The 15,617-nt window shown below is 54.7% G+C and overlaps 2 protein-coding genes across 13 annotated transcripts in view; one reads left to right on the top strand and one right to left on the bottom strand.

The window, feature by feature from the left end:
• The window catches only part of AARS2 (alanyl-tRNA synthetase 2, mitochondrial), a 35,901-nt gene extending 21,226 nt beyond the window's left edge, over positions 1 to 14,675 (top strand). For 5 of the 11 annotated variants that reach the window (XM_030557242.1, XM_030557235.1, XM_030557236.1 and 2 more), the window contains 8 exons: positions 273 to 410; positions 868 to 977; positions 1,251 to 1,359; positions 3,767 to 3,889; positions 4,238 to 4,348; positions 5,304 to 5,387; positions 5,717 to 5,827; positions 6,317 to 6,986. In XM_030557242.1, coding sequence (XP_030413102.1) covers positions 273 to 410; positions 868 to 977; positions 1,251 to 1,359; positions 3,767 to 3,889; positions 4,238 to 4,348; positions 5,304 to 5,387; positions 5,717 to 5,827; positions 6,317 to 6,481 — 951 coding nt within the window. In that variant the 3' untranslated portion in view covers positions 6,482 to 6,986. Of the gene's footprint in view, positions 1 to 272; positions 411 to 867; positions 978 to 1,250; positions 1,360 to 3,766; positions 3,890 to 4,237; positions 4,349 to 5,233; positions 5,388 to 5,716; positions 5,836 to 6,316; positions 7,439 to 10,482; positions 10,610 to 14,588 lie in introns of those variants that run through there. The other 6 variants (XM_030557239.1, XM_030557237.1, XM_030557238.1 and 3 more) reach the window with 6 other exon arrangements.
• On the bottom strand, positions 10,498 to 15,367 carry LOC115648911. Of its 2 annotated transcripts, XM_030557247.1 has the most exons (4): positions 14,647 to 15,367; positions 13,890 to 14,085; positions 11,075 to 11,247; positions 10,498 to 10,581 (listed from the first exon to the last, which is right to left on the bottom strand). In XM_030557247.1, exons 1-4 carry the CDS (start codon positions 15,346 to 15,348, stop codon positions 10,516 to 10,518), a joined length of 1,137 nt encoding a protein of 378 aa, XP_030413107.1. In that variant the 5' UTR covers positions 15,349 to 15,367; the 3' UTR covers positions 10,498 to 10,515. The 2 variants fall into 2 exon arrangements, with proteins under 2 accessions (XP_030413107.1, XP_030413106.1); XM_030557246.1 differs by lacking the exon at positions 10,498 to 10,581 and having other exon boundaries at positions 10,697 to 11,247.
• Between the last annotated feature and the right edge of the window lie 250 nt (positions 15,368 to 15,617).

Raw genomic sequence — 15,617 nt, 5'->3', positions numbered from 1 at the left:
TTACTAACATTGTTGGATTGATTCTGGCCTGTTTCACGGAGTGGGGCAGCAGGGAGGGTAGGGTCATGATGATCACAACCCCATTTACACACTGGGAAAACCAGGCACAGAGAGGAAGCATTTTATTCAAGATCTGACATGGAGCTGGGAATGGAACCCAGGAGTCCTGGCACTGAGCCTTTCTGCTCTAACACACCACTTCCTCCTTTGTGACACCTGATACTGTGCCCCTCAAGGGATGTTTCTTGATGTTGGATAATCTCCTCTCCCAGGCCCCAGTGACCACGCAGCAGCTGCAGGAAGTAGAAGGTGTGATCCAGGAAGTGGTTGACCAGAATGAAATTGTCTATATGGCGGAAGTCCCCCTGGCTCTGGCAAGTGGCATTCAGGGACTCCGGACCATGGATGAGGTACAGTAGGAGGGCATGTAATAAGCCCACAGGCTCAGCAGAGGGCAGCTCCCAACAAGGGTTATGAGGGTCATAAGAGACGTACACTGATGGACTCCCCTAACTGGGGAATCTCCATCTAGAGCATGAAAAGGAAAGTGCGCTAGAGATGGGTGAATGAAGGTATGTTACTGGTGCCCAGGCAGCCTCAGGTCTGGTGATGTGGAGGCTGCCTGCGACAGGGAGGTGGGCATGGAGCTGCAGTGTGGTCTCACTAATCCACTCTCTCAGTTGTTCTTTCTGAACAGCAGACCCTCTATGTATCAGCCTGTGGGAGGAGCAGCGCTGCTGTCTGCCGCTGGATCTGCTGGGGTCTCTCATTGGGGAGGGGTGCAGCAGCTGTGACCTGAGGCACTGACTGGTTCTGTGATGCCGCATGAATCCTCTTGTTTGTTGCAGCTGACCTTTCTCCTCTCAGGTGTATCCAGATCCGGTGAGGGTGGTATCCGTGGGGGTCCCCATAGAAAGTGCACTGATGCCCAACTCTCAGGCTGCGATGCAGACTTCTGTGGAGCTGTGCTGTGGGACGTAAGTGCTCTTCTGTAGGGCCAGAGAGAGCTTTGTGGGGGCAGGGCACATATTCCGGGGGCAGGGCACATATTCCTGGCTTGTCTTCGCATCCAGATCCAGAGACAGGGCTTGACTGCGGGTCGCTAAACAGTCTGTACCTAGACTATAAGAGGAGGGTATGTTGATCAAGACAGAGGGAGCTGAAAGCAAAACCTGGCGCCCTGTTGGAAAGCTGAGACTGAATCTAGACAATGGGCACACGCTGATATTTCTTCTCTGTCCACCTCACAGGCACTTACTGCAGACAGGAGCTGTGCAGGATCTGACCATCACCTCCGAGCGTCAGCTGGTTAAAGGGATCAGTCGCATCATCGCAGTGACCAGGGAGCAAGCCAAGCTGGTGAGACAAGGGAGGCTGAGATTTCCATGGTTTGATGGCACTGAAACTGGGGACTGCTGTGTGCTCCTCCCCAGCTTTGCTGATGCCCCTCAGACTTGGCCTGCGGCAACCTCTTAGCTCCCCGTCTTCTCCCTCCCACCCCCAACGTGCAGACAGCTCTGCCATTGCACTTCACCAGTGATCTGTAGCCCCCTTTCTTTCCATCCTGGGCTCCCCACACATGGCTCTGCCCATGCCCCTCACTCCTGATCTGCAATACCACTTCTGAGATGATAATTCAGCACCGAATAGCAGGAACCCTTTAACCTCTCTTCACAGTTGGGATTTAAACCCAGGGCGTCTAATGGTTTGATCCTCTCTGCCCTAGTTTTAGTTCACGTCACAGCAGCTTTTAGCTGCTGACCTCTTGTGCTTGTGGGGCTCTGGTCTCATTCTAGCAATTTTTACTTCTTGGCTTTGATCTTTGACTCCTGCTTAGCAGTGATCCTGGCTGGCAAGTCTGCCTGCAGAGCAATTGACCTAGTTACTCTGTGCGTGGGAAGCCCTGATGTGCTTGAGCACCTGGAAGTTAGAGACTCGGCATCCCTTGCCATCTTCTCTCATGCAGCAGTACAAGGAGAGTGCAGCCATCAGGAAATTATGTTTCTCCTTGATGGAACTGCAATCCTTTACCCACCCCAGCAGATCTGTTGATGTTTGATTTTTCCCCTGTGCATTCCTGACAAGTCTCCTCCCGCTGTGGAGGAGTGAAGGCTGCAAGGCACGCTTGCCCTGCTTGCTAGGAGCGCTGACCCAAAGCCGCACGTCAGTGGTTCACATTCACACACAGGGTGCTGTTGTGTTTGGTGCTGAGGTGAGCGGCTTGCAATCGGGGATATGCATGTTAATCAGCCCGTGGATGCCAAAGAGTGGCACAAAGCCAAGGGAATGTAGCCAGGCTGGGCAGAACACTGTCCCTGCTCTGTGCCAGCTCTCCCCTTACACCAGGGGTGGGCAAACTTTTTGGCCCAAGTGACACATCTGGGTGAGAAAATTGCATGCAGAGCCATGAATGTAGGGCTGGGGTGGGGGTGCAGGAGGGAGTGCGAGGTGTGGGAGGGGATGCGGTGTGCAGGAAGGAGCTCAGGGCAGGGGGTTGGGGTGCAGCGGGGATTCAGAGTGCCGGAGGGGGCTCAGAGCAGGGGGTTGGGGTGCAGGAGAGATGCGGCAGGGGTCTCAGGGCAGGGAGCCGGAGTGCAGGAGAGGTTCAGGTGCAGGCTCCAATCTGGCGCCGCTTACCTTGAGCGGCTCTGAGGTGACAGCAGCACGTAGTGGGGCTAAGGCAGGCTCCCTGCCTGCCCTGGCCCTGCGCTGCTCCTGGAAGTGGCCGGCACCACATCCATGGGGGAGGGGAGGCAGAGGGCTCTGCATGCTGCCCTCACCTGTGGGTACCTCCTCCAAAGCTCCCATTGGCCGCGGTTCCCCGTTCCTGGCCAATGGGAGCTGCTAGAGACGATGTCTGCAGGTGAGGGCAGGTGTCTGCTCCCTGCTCCCCCAGGGGCTGTAGGGATGTGGTGCCGGCCACTTCCAGGAGTGGCACGGGGCCAGGGCAGGCAGGGAGCTGGCAATCCTGCGGGCCAGATCCAAAGCCCTGATGGGCCAGATCTGGCACATGGGCCATAGTTTGCCCACCCCTGTCTTACACCCACTACTCTCCAGGGACAAATTCCGTGGCTTCCTCCTCAGCTCTGCATGGGCACAGATCCCTGTAGGATTCTGTTTCCTTCCTCCTGGGTGTTAGACGGAGGCACTGCAGGGAGAGGATAGTCCAGGCTGGGAGAGTAAAGGAAGTCATCGGGGAAAAAAAAGTCCTGCTAGTAGAGATCTGTGAGCCCCACCATTTGGGATGTTAACACTAGACTAGGTAATGCAGGTAGAAAATGCACCATGCAATCCTATACTGGCTCCCAGGTGGATGCGCTAGAAGAGTTAACAGGTCTCCAACCCCAACAGTGCATCTGTTAGTGAAAAACAGCCCAGATGACGGGGCTCTGAGCTTCTCCAGCCAGAGCCCCTGGTGTCGCTGTCACACGTTTAAACACGCTGTGAAGTGTTTGTTGAAGGGCCTGTCCTGTGGGTGGCTCAGTCCCCTACAACTGGCCTGTTTATCAACAGCTATAAAGCTATGGCAAGGATTGTCTTCCAGACTCTCAATATTTCAGACACTCACCCATTTGTCACTAATAAAACCTCAAAAAAGAGCCACCTGGTGACAGAGCACAAACCATTACAGAACCCACTTTCTAGCTGTCGTCCTCTTGGAAGTTTGAAGATTTAACACCTGTGATTTCACCCATTCCTGACCCTGCTCTTTCCCGTCCCTGCTGAGTCTCTCTCTCCTGAAGGGCTGTTTCTCTTGCTCTACTAGGCCCGGGAAGTAGGCCAGTCCTTGGCTAAAGAAGTGGACTCGCTCTCTGCACGGGTGAAACAGGGAAGCTCTTCCCTTCCTGAGGTGCAGAGCCTCTCCAAGGAGGTGGGCCACCTGACTGAAGTGAGTGCTGTGTTCCTTATGCAGAAGCCTCCCACTAGGAGTTTGAAATACAAAATCATGTCTCTCTCCACCACTAGGTTCCACTCTCACCCAGGTCAGCAGTAGCAGAAAGCTGCTGCCACTTGATGACCTGTTTGGTGGCTGACATGAAAGGAGTTGGAGAGGTCTCAGTCCACTTCCGAGTGCGTGTATGGCCTGAAATTCTGTGGTCACATGGAATGGGGGAGGAGGTGGCAGCAGGGGGAAAGCTGATCTAGCTTTAGAGATGATGCCCAGATCATTAAACCACTTTCCCCCTTGACACACCCTTAAGGTGTGTGTGTTTTTAAGCAGCTGCTTGTTTTCCAGGAGGTGGGCAACACTGTGATGCCTCAGTGGCAGAGAAGGGAACTGCAGGCCATTCTAAAAGCCCTGCAGAGAGCAGCAAACACAGCAATTCGAAAACTAGAAATCAGACAGGTAAGGACGCAGCAGCAAGATCTCTGGCAGCTTTGCAGCCTGCTGAAGGCCACCAGATTGTTCTCCACTGAAATGGACAGATTCTCTCAGCTTGATCTTTCCCTACACGAGAACCACAGCTGTTCTGTTCATCAGAGTGACCTCTCCAAGAAATCAGGTCCCTGGGCATGCGGGGGAAAGGGAGGCAGGCCATTTTCAGCTGTGTAGGAGAAGTTCCATGTTGCTCTTTTGGTTGCTGATTTGCCTAACCTACACTGCAAGTTGTCCATTTTGGTTTAAGTGCTGAAACTAACCTTTCACCAGGGGCAACCTCCCTGCACTGCGAAGATGGGGAAACAACATGTAAGTGCTTTCTCACAACCCCTGCCCCACTGAGAGGCAGGCAGACATTATCCCCAGTGTTACAGGTGGTGACACTGAGACACAGAACTTCAAAATGACTTCCCCAGGCTACAGAGCATCAGTGGCAGAGCAGGGACTGGACTCTGGGACTTCCTCCCACCCAGCCCCTTGCTTATTGTTCTAGCTCATGTGGCATCCAGCAGCAGTCTGTGTCTTGTTCGTTAATCTGATTGTATTGGACGCTCCAGGAATGGTGGCTAGTCATTGAATCTTCTCTGCAACTAGTTCTGGGAACTGGAGTCTTTTCGGAACTCTAATGCTAACCACTTGGTTTCTGCAAAACATATCTGGGAGGTCAGGCTGAACTTCCCTCTCCCTTGGGGTGAGGGGGCAGGGCACAGCTGAGGTGTGTGGGCAGGGAGTGGCTTCCATATCCTGTTCGGTGGGTAAATAGGGGATTCCAGTCTGCAGGGCTTAGTCTGGCCCCTGCCATGGCATTTGACGGCTCCCCACCCCATGACAGCATTCCCTTCCCTGTGACAGGGCTGGATGTCCCCTCCATCCTCCCACATCATGGGTGGTCTCCCACTGTGCCATGTGTCTCCTCCTCCAGGCTGCAGAGAAGGCACAAGGCCTGCTGGAGAAGCATTCCAAGCAGCCAGTCATCATCGATACCATCTCGTCCGACTCTCTCTCAGTGAGTGTTTGTGAGTGAGCTCTCCGTGCAGTTGCCTTGTCCCCTAGCACAGGGGAAGTCAGTAGGGTTGGGCTCTGGAGCCCGATGGAGCTGACACAGCTGGCTCGGGGCTGGGGCAGGTGAATTGAGGCACAGGGGACTGGCGCAGTGGTTGGAGCAGTTTAGGGGTGAGGTAGCAGAACTGCCAGAGAGCAGAGTAAGCTGAGCTGCTCTGCCGAGTAGCACACTGGCCGTGCAGTAACCTCCTCCTCTACTATTTCATCGGCTTAGTCATCTGCTCAGGAGTCTTCCCCTCCCTTCCTGACACTGCCCCTCCATGCCTCTCCTAGATCCTCATGAAGGTGGTGAACCAGCTTTGTGACAAGTCTCCTGGGGCTTCAGTGTTGCTGCTCAGCCCGCAGGCGTCCGGCGAGGTGCTCTGTGCCTGTCAGGTGTCCAAGGTACGCAGGTTCGTGCTGCAGCTGGGAATCTCTGCCTGCAAAGGGTTAATGGCCCATCTGTGTTCTGTTGTGGGGGGAGCTCGTAGCTTAGAGTGTGGCCAGTAACTGCCTCTGCCCTGTTTGCGAGACCGGCCCTGGGCTGCAGCACACACCATCCAGCAAGGACTATATGGGATTGCCGCTGGCAGCCTGTCAGTGCTGCTGCTTAGTCATCTGGAGGAGTCAATGATGAGACACAGGGGCTCTGGCGGAGCCTGGTGTGGCCCTGGTGCTTCTGGCCTGGAGAGGGAGGAGTCAAGAAAGAGGTCCACCTCTGCCATGGGCAGGGCAGACCACCAGTCTCTACCAGCTCAGGGAGCAAGGACCCCAGGCTGCCTGTGTGCTGAGAGAGTGCCCCACGTGACCTCTTGGACCCTTCTTTCCCCATCCAGGCCAGGGTGCCTCCTGGCCCGCAATCAGGCTAACCTCTCCCCTCATGTCTCTCCCCAGAGTGCCCTGCCCACGTTTTCCGCAGCGGACTGGGCCCTGGCTGTCTGTACTCACATGGGAGGCAACGCAGGGGGCTCTGGCATTGTTGCCAAGGGTACTGGGAACACTAAGGACCTTCAGGGGGCCCTGACTGCTGCACTGGAGTTTGCCCGGAGTAGACTGTGAAGTAAGGATGATTCCTTGTTTTGTGGGGTCAGCTGGAGCCAGCAGAGCTGCCAGCCTCCATCTCCAGGATGTTGCCACAGAGCTCTCCCTTTGCTGCATCACATTTCAGCCTCTGACCAGCTCTGTGTCTTGGGTGGCTTAGCAGCTCCCATTGCTGAACGCTGCTGCCAAGCACTGTGGATCAGGGATATCTGGCTTCCTGCCACCAGGAGTCAACACAGGAATAGGGGCCAGAGTCGGCCGACCATCCTGCCCCATAGGACTGACTGGAGGAAGCAGCTGACTCTGCTTCTCGCCGTCTAGCCTGGATTCATGGAGATTGTCACAGAAGGAGCCAGTATTTCTCCGGCTTGCAGGGAGGTTGTGGCTGCTAGAGGGGTGATCCTGTGCCATGGCTGGGAGAGATTTACCGCCATGTGAGCCACACTCACAAGGAAGCTCTGTAGGGGAGAAGGGGAACTGTGCAGTGGTATCCTGAAGCTAATAAAGAACTGAGATTGGCTGAGCTGCTGACACTTTTTTTTCTGATTAGCTGCAGTTTTCTTTCTGGCCCAGTGCAGCAAGGCCTCATGGGAGTTCTGTCCCTGCAAACCATACCCTCAGGAGCTGCTTTAACTCTTCTCCTAGCAGTGCTGTTCACCTTCAAAGTGCGGGTCAAGGACACGCTCCACCAGGGCCAGTAGCGTAATAGCATCGTCCCCATCTTACAGAGAGGAGAGCCAAGCAGCACAGAAACTAGACTGGGAAAGTCCTCTAGCTCACTGTATCTGCCCAGCCGGTGCAGGGTAGCTTCTGCAGTGTCTAGGGCTGGGTCCAGTTCCAGGTGATGGGGTTTGCAGCCCTTTCCCAGGGGAGCTCATCCTGCAGCCCCAGAGATATCAGTGTTAGGATTGTGTTCTGGCTATTCAGCCTGTTTGCTTTGTGTGCATCCAATTAAACCTCTTCTTTCCCACTCCACCACTCTCCTAACGCTTCCCTTCTCAGGGCTGGGGTCCTGCTCCTTTGGTTTGTTACATTCAGCCCTGGCTCTTACTCGCATACCAAGAGCAAACTCAGCCATGGGGGGATGTGTAGAGAGAGTTAGGAACATGTTTCCCAGAACATCTTGGGCAGCAAACACTGTTGCACTGTTGCTGATGTCATGGCTGTACCAACATAGAAACAACCTGTGGAACTCCCTGTAGCAGGAGATAGCAAGGCCCAGGCTGCACTGGGCTTTAAAAGGATTGATTGATTTTTATGAGCACTCATAGCATATACCACTCCACAAACTCACATGACCTGGGTAATTTAAACCTCTTTATTATCTGTATTACAGCAATGCCTAGAGCCCCTGCCCTGGGCTATGTCGGTCTAAAGCAAAGACACTCCCTGCCCCAAAGGCCTTGCAAAACTTGGTTTATGCCAAGATGCAGAAGATGGGGGGAGGGAAGGACTGACAAGGTAAACAGTGAAATCGCTGTAAGCAGTAGAAGTAGCTCACCACTGGCTTGGTCGTTATCAGCAGCTAGGGCTTACGAGGCATCACAGCAGTGTTGAGCTTAAAGGATGAGGTAGCAGCAGCATGGATTTTAGGGGGAATTTTCCCACACGTAAAGGGTGGGATGGGGAAAGCCTGGATGCACAAAGGTACTTTGGTGTTGCAATGCTGAGTGTCACAGTGCCTAACTGTTAGGGCTTAGAAAATCACAGGAACATGACTGCAAGTCACAAAGCCTGAGTTCAGCACCTCCCCTCCTTACATAGTGCATGGGGTGAGACAGACACTTTAGACTGCACATCCCAAAAGCCAGCATGGTAGACAGGGAGCTGCCTAAGCTAGCCCGTGGGAGATGCTGACCAGCAGGGGATGTGCTAAGCCCTGCTCCTCTCACAGAGACAGGCACCTGAGTCCAGGCAGGGAGGTGTATCTCTGCCAGCATTCTTAGCCAGGAACCCTCTTTGGAGTTAGGCACCTCTGCCACTGTTGTAAGAGGCTGGGTGGGGAGGAGAGCCTCTTTCATAAGTTTTTAGCCTAGTGGTTTGGATTCTCACCTGGAAGACCCCCAGGTAAAATCCTCCCTGAGGATTTGAACTGGCATCTGCCCCATCTTATGTGAGTGCCCTAATCACTGGACATGCGTTTGCTCTCTGTCTCCCTGGCCCAAATGACTATTTATTCACAGTGGAACAGCTTCAACAGGAGAGATTCAGGGAGCCCCACATGGGACTATCCCATAGCCCAGTGGTTAGAGCACACTCCCAAGAGGTGACAAGAGTCCAGTTCAAATCCTTTCTCCCTCCTCAGGTGGAGAGGGGACTTGAAATGGGTGCTTTCCTGCATCCCAGGTAAGCACCCTAACCACTGGGCTAAAAGCGATGAGGGAGGGTCAATCCCCTGGCTGACTTGTATATGCCTGAGGGGCCCAACTGATAGGCAGTCTCTGAGCATGCCTACAACCCAGGCCCTATACATGACTTAAGTGGCCAAACTCCTACTTCCCCCCCTACCCCATGGGGCATAGGCAGGGGCCAGGCATCCAGATTCCTAGAGTGAGGCAGCAGTGCACATGCCCAGAGCCTCAAACACTGTCACCACAGGAGCTTTTACAGAACTGTAGGTGCTGAGAGAGTTTAGGCACCTAGAGGGTTTGCCACCTAAAAATGGGAGGTGGGGCCTTGACCCAGACTTAGGTGCCTAAGTCCCTTTGTGAATCGAGGCCAGATTGACTGGGTAGTGCAGTCAGGGAATGCTGGCAGAGCAAAGGCAGCGTCTCAGCAGCACAAGGAATTAATAGAGCAGCTGGGTCTAAGTTGTGAAGAGACAGAAAGGTAAGTAGCTTGTGGAGAAGGGGAGCCAGAGTTGGGTGATGAGCTGGAACTTGATGTTAGCAGCACTTTGAATGCACACATGGGGGCAAGAGTTCAGTGGTTAAGGCTAGCCAGGAGTAGGTCACTCCAGAGTGTGAGGCTGCAGCAGGCAACATATGAGTGAATGTCCCCTGTCAAGATCTGAGCTGACCACTGTGCAGGCAGCCGTGGAATTCCTCAGCCCCACAGCCAGCACTGCACAGCTGCCAGCACTGTCACCATCCTCTGGCACTTGCCGCTACCCCACTTTGGCCCAAGAGCCTTGAGTTTGTAGAGCTGCTCCTATGGGCCTGGAACTCAGTCCCGCACCTGATGATCAACTCAGAGTCATTCTTAATAAGGGCACAGGCTAGTGCCATAACACAAGAGCCAAATGCATTGCTGTAAAGTGAGCTGTGACACCACATCCTTGTCTGGAGGCAGAGAGGGGAAGGTCTGAATGAGAATACTGGACTAACCTGTTACGTGAGATAAGCAGCCCACCTGTCCCTGTCTCAGAGCTCTAGGCTGGAACTGCCCCCGTGGCTGCAGCTCTCAGACCTGGAAACTCGGTGTGAGACATAACCCTTAACATCACACAGACACCCCATTGTGATCTCGGCTCCCAGCCACTCTGAGGACTCTTCTTAGGAGGGCTGCTCACTGCCATGTGATTTAATGTTAACCTGGTCCTTTGAGCAGGAGGTGAAAATGCTGGTGGGGGGGAGGTGTTGGCCTTTTCATGGAGGGAGAGAGCAGATCTGGTGCTCCCCGGTGCACTGAATCAGCTACTGCAGCAGCACTGAGAACACAGGCAGCTGCCTCAGCTCTTCTGAGTTCAGCAAGAGTTTGTGCCCAGCCTGGGTAATTGAAACTCCCCTTAATGAGAGGGACTTTGGCCAAGGCTCCCAGGTTTTCACTTGGTGCCAAGGGACCTTGAACTTCCAGCAGGGTGCCTGAGCCTTGCTTTACCATGTCACCCTACAGCACAGGGCCACTGGTCCCAGATCTCTCTCCTAGCTGTTGGCTGTTTGCCTTCCCTGTGTTTAAAAACAGCCCAGAGCTTGATTTTGCAGCATACCAGCCACCTCTAGCTGCCACTCATGTTGCCAGCATTGCGGCTCTGCATTGGGTGCTGTAAGCTAAAGCGCTTTCTGTCCTGGTCAGAGCAGCACCGGTACCTCAGGAAGGGGAGGAAGCTGAACTCATGCTGATGTCTTGCCATTTCCAAACACAGAAGTGAAGGTGCTCGTATCTTCTCTGCTGGAGGCCTGAATAAAGAGAGGGAGTTATAACATCTAACTCTGTGTGCTTACAGGAGCGGAAAGGAGGAGAGGGGGGACATTGGGTTTGTGTAGGTCACTTCCTGCCCTAGGCTGTAGTGTGTTGTTACTGTCTGCTGTTCAACAGCTGCTGGGGTCCAACTCAGAAGAGTCTGTATTGGACACGGGGAGGGATGTTAGTATATTGGGAAAAGTGGCTCCAGCCATCCAAGGTGTACCACTTATTGTGGGTGTTGCTACATGAGTAGCTTCTGCAAACGCCACCTCCTTCCTGGACTGGTGTATGGGTGGGAGGAGCAACTTGGGTGCTACCAGCAGGAACACCAGGCTGAGCCCCTTTGTGTCTTACCAAAGTCGCCAAGTTGCTGGCAGGAGCATTTTGTAGATTAAACACCTCAGGTCTGAGGTTACAGCCAGCTGCGACCTTTTGCTGGCTACCCCTGCTCCCTTTAGGAGTGGGTGTGCAGACCTGCCCACTGACCTTCAGGGCAATGCCCCTGCTGACGGAGAAGGTGTAAGTGAAGCCGTCCTGCTGCTTGCTTCCCTTCACGTTTACACGCTGCTGCAGAGGAGGCAGCTGGAATGTTTGTGGTGGGCCCTGGGACCGCTCAAACAAGGTCTGTCTCTGCTGTAGGAGCTGCTGGGCTCTCAGCACTGCAGTGAGAGAGAGGGTCACGAGAAAGGGTCTGATTTTTTTTTCTTTCCCCCTCCACACCCATCCCAGGACTCCATTCCCTCTTCTTCCCCCTGGCCACCCGGTGTTCTGCAGCCCAAGCTAAAGATCAGGTGTGGTCAGTATTCGGATGAGACTACACCCTATCCCCAAAGGGAAGTTCAGGATGATTCAATGGGGGGGGGGGGCCTGTTCTGAGCTAATGCCCCAGCATGGTGCTAGATGTAAAGCCAAGGTCTTGGATTCTTGTCCCCTTGCCCTTTTCCTCACAGGCAGGAGGCTCCCCCTGGTGTTGTGGTCAAATCAACTCTGGTAATTATATTCTGCCACTCTTTAGTCCCCCTGCTGTTTCCTTTGGACACGTGATACTTCACTTCCCCTTGTGTAGTGACTGGGGCAGCGTGACTATTGGCCTCACTTAAGTAGCACTGATTGTTGTCTGTAAAGCTTTTTGGATGAAAAGGGCTCAGGGAAGAGTAAAGGATATGAGGGCTTGTCTACATCACAAAGTTGCAGCGCTGGTGAGGGGGTTACAGCGCTGCAACTTAGGAGGTGTACACATCTGCAGGGCATCACCAGCGCTGCAACTCCCTGTTTGCAGCGCTGGCCGTACTCCCGTTTTGTCTCGGGTGTAGAGGATCCAGCCCTGGTGATCCAGCGCTGGTAATCAAGTGTAGACACTTACCAGCGCTTTTCTTGACCTCCGTGGAATAAGCAGGTATCGCAGCATACCTGAGGAAGCCTCTCTGGTAATCAAGCAGGTCTCCTTCCCCGGTTTGCTCTCGCGTTCCCCGAACCCCCGTGCAAGCACGTCTCCTTCCCCGGTTTGCTCTCGCGTTCCCCGAACCCCCGTGCAAGCAGGTCTCCTTCCCTGCGGTTTGCAGGGGGGTTCGGGGAACGCGAGAGCAAACCGCGGGGAAGCAGGTCTCCTTCCCCGGTTTGCTCTCGCGTTCCCCGTGCAAGCAGGTCTCCTTCCCCGGTTTGCTCTCGCATTCCCCGAACCCCCGTGCAAGCAGGTCTCCTTCCCCGGTTTGCTCTCGCGTTCCCCAAACCCCCGTGCAAGCAGGTCTCCTTCCCTGCGGTTTGCAGGGGGGTTCGGGGAACGCGAGAGCAAACCGCGGCGAAGCTGGTCTCCTTCCCCGGTTTGCTCTCGCGTTCCCCGAACCCCCGTGCAAGCAGATCTCCTTCCCCGGTTTGCTCTCGCGTTCCCCGAACCCCCGTGCAAGCAGGTCTCCTTCCCCGGTTTGCTCTCGCGTTCCCCGAACCCCCGTGCAAGCAGGTCTCCTTCCCTGCGGTTTGCAGGGGGGTTCGGGGAACGCGAGAGCAAACCGCGGGGAAGCAGGTCTCCTTCCCCGGTTTGCTCTCGCGTTCCCCGAACCCCCGTGCAAGCAGGTCTCCTTCCCTGCGGTTTGCTCTCACGTTCCCCGAACCCCCCTTGAAGCCGCCCAACAGCGCTGCAGTGTGGCCACATCTAACACCACTTGCAGCGCTGGTTGCTGTAAGTGTGGCCACTCTGCAGCGCTGGCCCTATACAGCTGTACTAATACAGCTGTAACAACCAGCGCTGCAAAATTGTAGATGTAGACATACCCTGACACTGAGCCCTTGGAGGGACAGTTCTCTCTGCCCCAGCTCAAGGAAACAGCTTAAATGCTGCCAAGGGAGTTCTGTGGCGCAGTGTTTTGAAAGGGCAGCTTTGCGCCTGGAGCATCTGGCCAGCGTGGAGGAGAAATCTCTCAGCACAGCATCGTCCCTGCAGATGTTTACTGGTGTGAGTAGAGCAGGCACTTAACCTGCACGAGACAGGAACTGGTAGTAAAAGCCTGTCGGGGCAATAAATACTCCATTCTACAAGGCAGTCCCATGGGGAATTCATCCCTGAGGGCAGGATCACCCTTCTGCAATTGCTAGGGTTGAAAGGCTCTACTAGCCTCAGTGTGTTATCGGTCCACACAGGGGATAAGAGACACACAAGGATGAGCCCTGGGGGTGCCCTTTCCTCAGGACAGAGCTGCACCATGGGCTTGAGATAAACTAGGTGAAAAACACCCCTCCCTGCCCAGAGAATGAAAACCAGGAGAGAAAGGTCTGGCCATTCACTAGGAAGTGACCTGCCCCACCCAATGAGAGATCAAAGGTCCTTTACATCCTGCTTCAGCTCTGGGCAGCTCAAAGTGGTGACAGACTGGAGGGAGCTCAGAGATGAGTCACACAAAGAGCAGGAAAGTCTAGCTAGGAGCAGTGAGATGCAATAAAGCAAAAGGACCATTCAGGTGGCATCACTCCTGCCAGGGTAAGCTACTGGGCTCTGGCATTATTTTCCCCAAGAGTAATGAGGAAGGCTTCATGTGAGCCACAGGTCATTTTTTTCAATTGGCCATAGGCCTTTGTGAGAGCCAGGCCTGCACATGCTGTTTCTTTAGCATGGGTATTGCACTTGCAAATGTAAGCACACAACTGTCTCCACATGCCCCTTCAGCGTCTCTTGCTTGAAGTGTGCTGCCCAGCTCCCACAGCAGGGAACCTTCCTGGAGCAACTGCAAAATCCTTGCCATCTGATCCTCAGATTCTCCAAAGAAAGGGTGGGCTCTACAGTCAGACGGGCTCAGGGTGATGAACATACCTGGGGCTTTCTGGGCGCTCTCAGGCGACCACTTCAGCCAGGCCTTTCGGAACCCAGCCCAGTACGGCAGTAGGGTGCTGAAGACGGAGTCCCTCAGCTCATCAAACAGGCCAGGAGGTGGTGCTGGGGCATCCTGCTGGAGAGCCTGCTCAGCTGCCCGGATAGCTCTCCCCAACTTCTCAGCATCTACCACCACCTAGAGAGCAAGCCATAAACATGCTCAGGGGTCTGGGGCAAGGGAGCAAGTCTCCTTGTTACCAGCTGCAAGATCTGCTAGATATCCCAGCTGCTTCTACACCAGTTTGGCCTCTCATTCTGGACCAGCTGGTGCTGGGCTCTCTCAGCCCATGTTACCAGAGTGCAGGTACTGCTGTGCAGGGCATTTCCCAGACTAGGTTAGCTGAGAACAGGCTGGGGAGGGGAGGAGGGGCTAGCCTGGGCTGAAGCTGGCCTGGGAATTATATTGAGGTTGATCACTGTATTTCATCATCTTGGAATTTTTCAGGTGGGGGAGGAAATTGGGAACTAGCATGTTCCCCCTTACAGCATTAAACATGGCCGTTGAGGCCCAGTCCTGCTGTCACTGACTTCAATGGGAGTCCATAGAGTTTACACACCCACCACTCTGTTTTGCAGAACTGTGTTATATATCAACTCACTGCTAATGCTTTAGATCCATCTCCTCCTCTCTTGCCCTAGGTCTGCCTGACCATCTCTTTGCCCCGTTGCTACTCCTCTGTCAGAGCATGAGGCCTACCTGCAGCCGGGGCTCCAGCTGGGAGACAAGGAAGCAGTTACGGATCACCTGCACCTTCTTCCTCAGGACAGCCCTGTCTGGCATGGCGTGATGGGCGTTCTTGAACTTCTGCACCTCCAGCTGGAAGTGCAGGCCATGCTCCAACACAGGGGGGCCATGGACCTGCAGGTGTTTGAGGAAGTGCAGCATCTCCAGGGTGGGCCAGCCTTCGGCAGCAGCCCTGAGGAATTGGCAGAAGGAGGCTTTGTCTTCCTGGCTGGGCTGGGCTGTAGCTGCTGACCCCACCGCAGCTTTCCTGTTCCTTAGATGCTTGAGGGCCACCTTGGCAGCCAGCAAATGTAGGAGTGGCTGAAGCTTGGGCCAGCCCTCGTCTTGGATCTGGGAGGGCTGTATTCCATGCCTGCCCAGCCCCTCACTCACCTCAGCCCAGAAGCTCTCGAAGGCCGGAGCAACGTGCGCATACAAGGCAGCTTGGATTTCTTTTATGCTTGAGTCGCTTACTCCTCCCTGGCCCACCTCTGCCCTCAGTCTCTTCCTCAGCTCCCTGGGGAGGCGAGGGCTCAGTGGCCCAGCCCCTTGCTGGTCCCAGAGGTCCAGGAACTTCAGCACACAGCTCAGCCGCTTCCTGCCCTCTGGGGCTGCCTGGCACTGCTCCAGCTTCTCCAACAGCCCCAGCACCCTCTGGAGCCCTGCATCTTGCATTTCTTGAGCTGCCTTTCTATACGATTTGAAAACCACCTTGTTGTTGAGCAGGTCCAGGGCACGCTGGGGTGTCACTGACCCTTTCCCACTTGCCAGGCCAGCGTGGCCTAAGCGCTGGGGCTCGGCTGCAGCTTTCTTTCGGTGCCTCCTCTGCTGCTTTCTGCCTTCCTGGGCATGAAAGCTGGTATTTTCCTTCCTCTCCCTGGCAAGGATGCAAACAGGTTCTCAATACAGCCATAGCACATCTTGTTGGATCTCATAGGCTGAGC

This window comes from Gopherus evgoodei, chromosome 3, assembly GCF_007399415.2.
Source record: "Gopherus evgoodei ecotype Sinaloan lineage chromosome 3, rGopEvg1_v1.p, whole genome shotgun sequence".
Taxonomy (NCBI): domain Eukaryota; kingdom Metazoa; phylum Chordata; order Testudines; family Testudinidae; genus Gopherus; species Gopherus evgoodei.
Note: the sequence above shows the minus strand (reverse complement) of the source record. Positions and strands in the feature narration are given on the sequence as shown.

Coding starts and splice junctions, on each gene's coding strand:
- LOC115648911 (XM_030557246.1), bottom strand. CDS start 15,348: ATGCAAGATGCAGGGCTCCAGAGGGTGCTGGGGCTGTTGGAGAAGCTG. Junction 14,086..14,646: donor AGCTGGAGCCCCGGCTGCAG/GTAGGCCTCATG, acceptor CTTGCTCTCTAG/GTGGTGGTAGATGCTGAGAA. Junction 11,248..13,889: donor GAGCGCCCAGAAAGCCCCAG/GTATGTTCATCA, acceptor CTCTCACTGCAG/TGCTGAGAGCCCAGCAGCTC.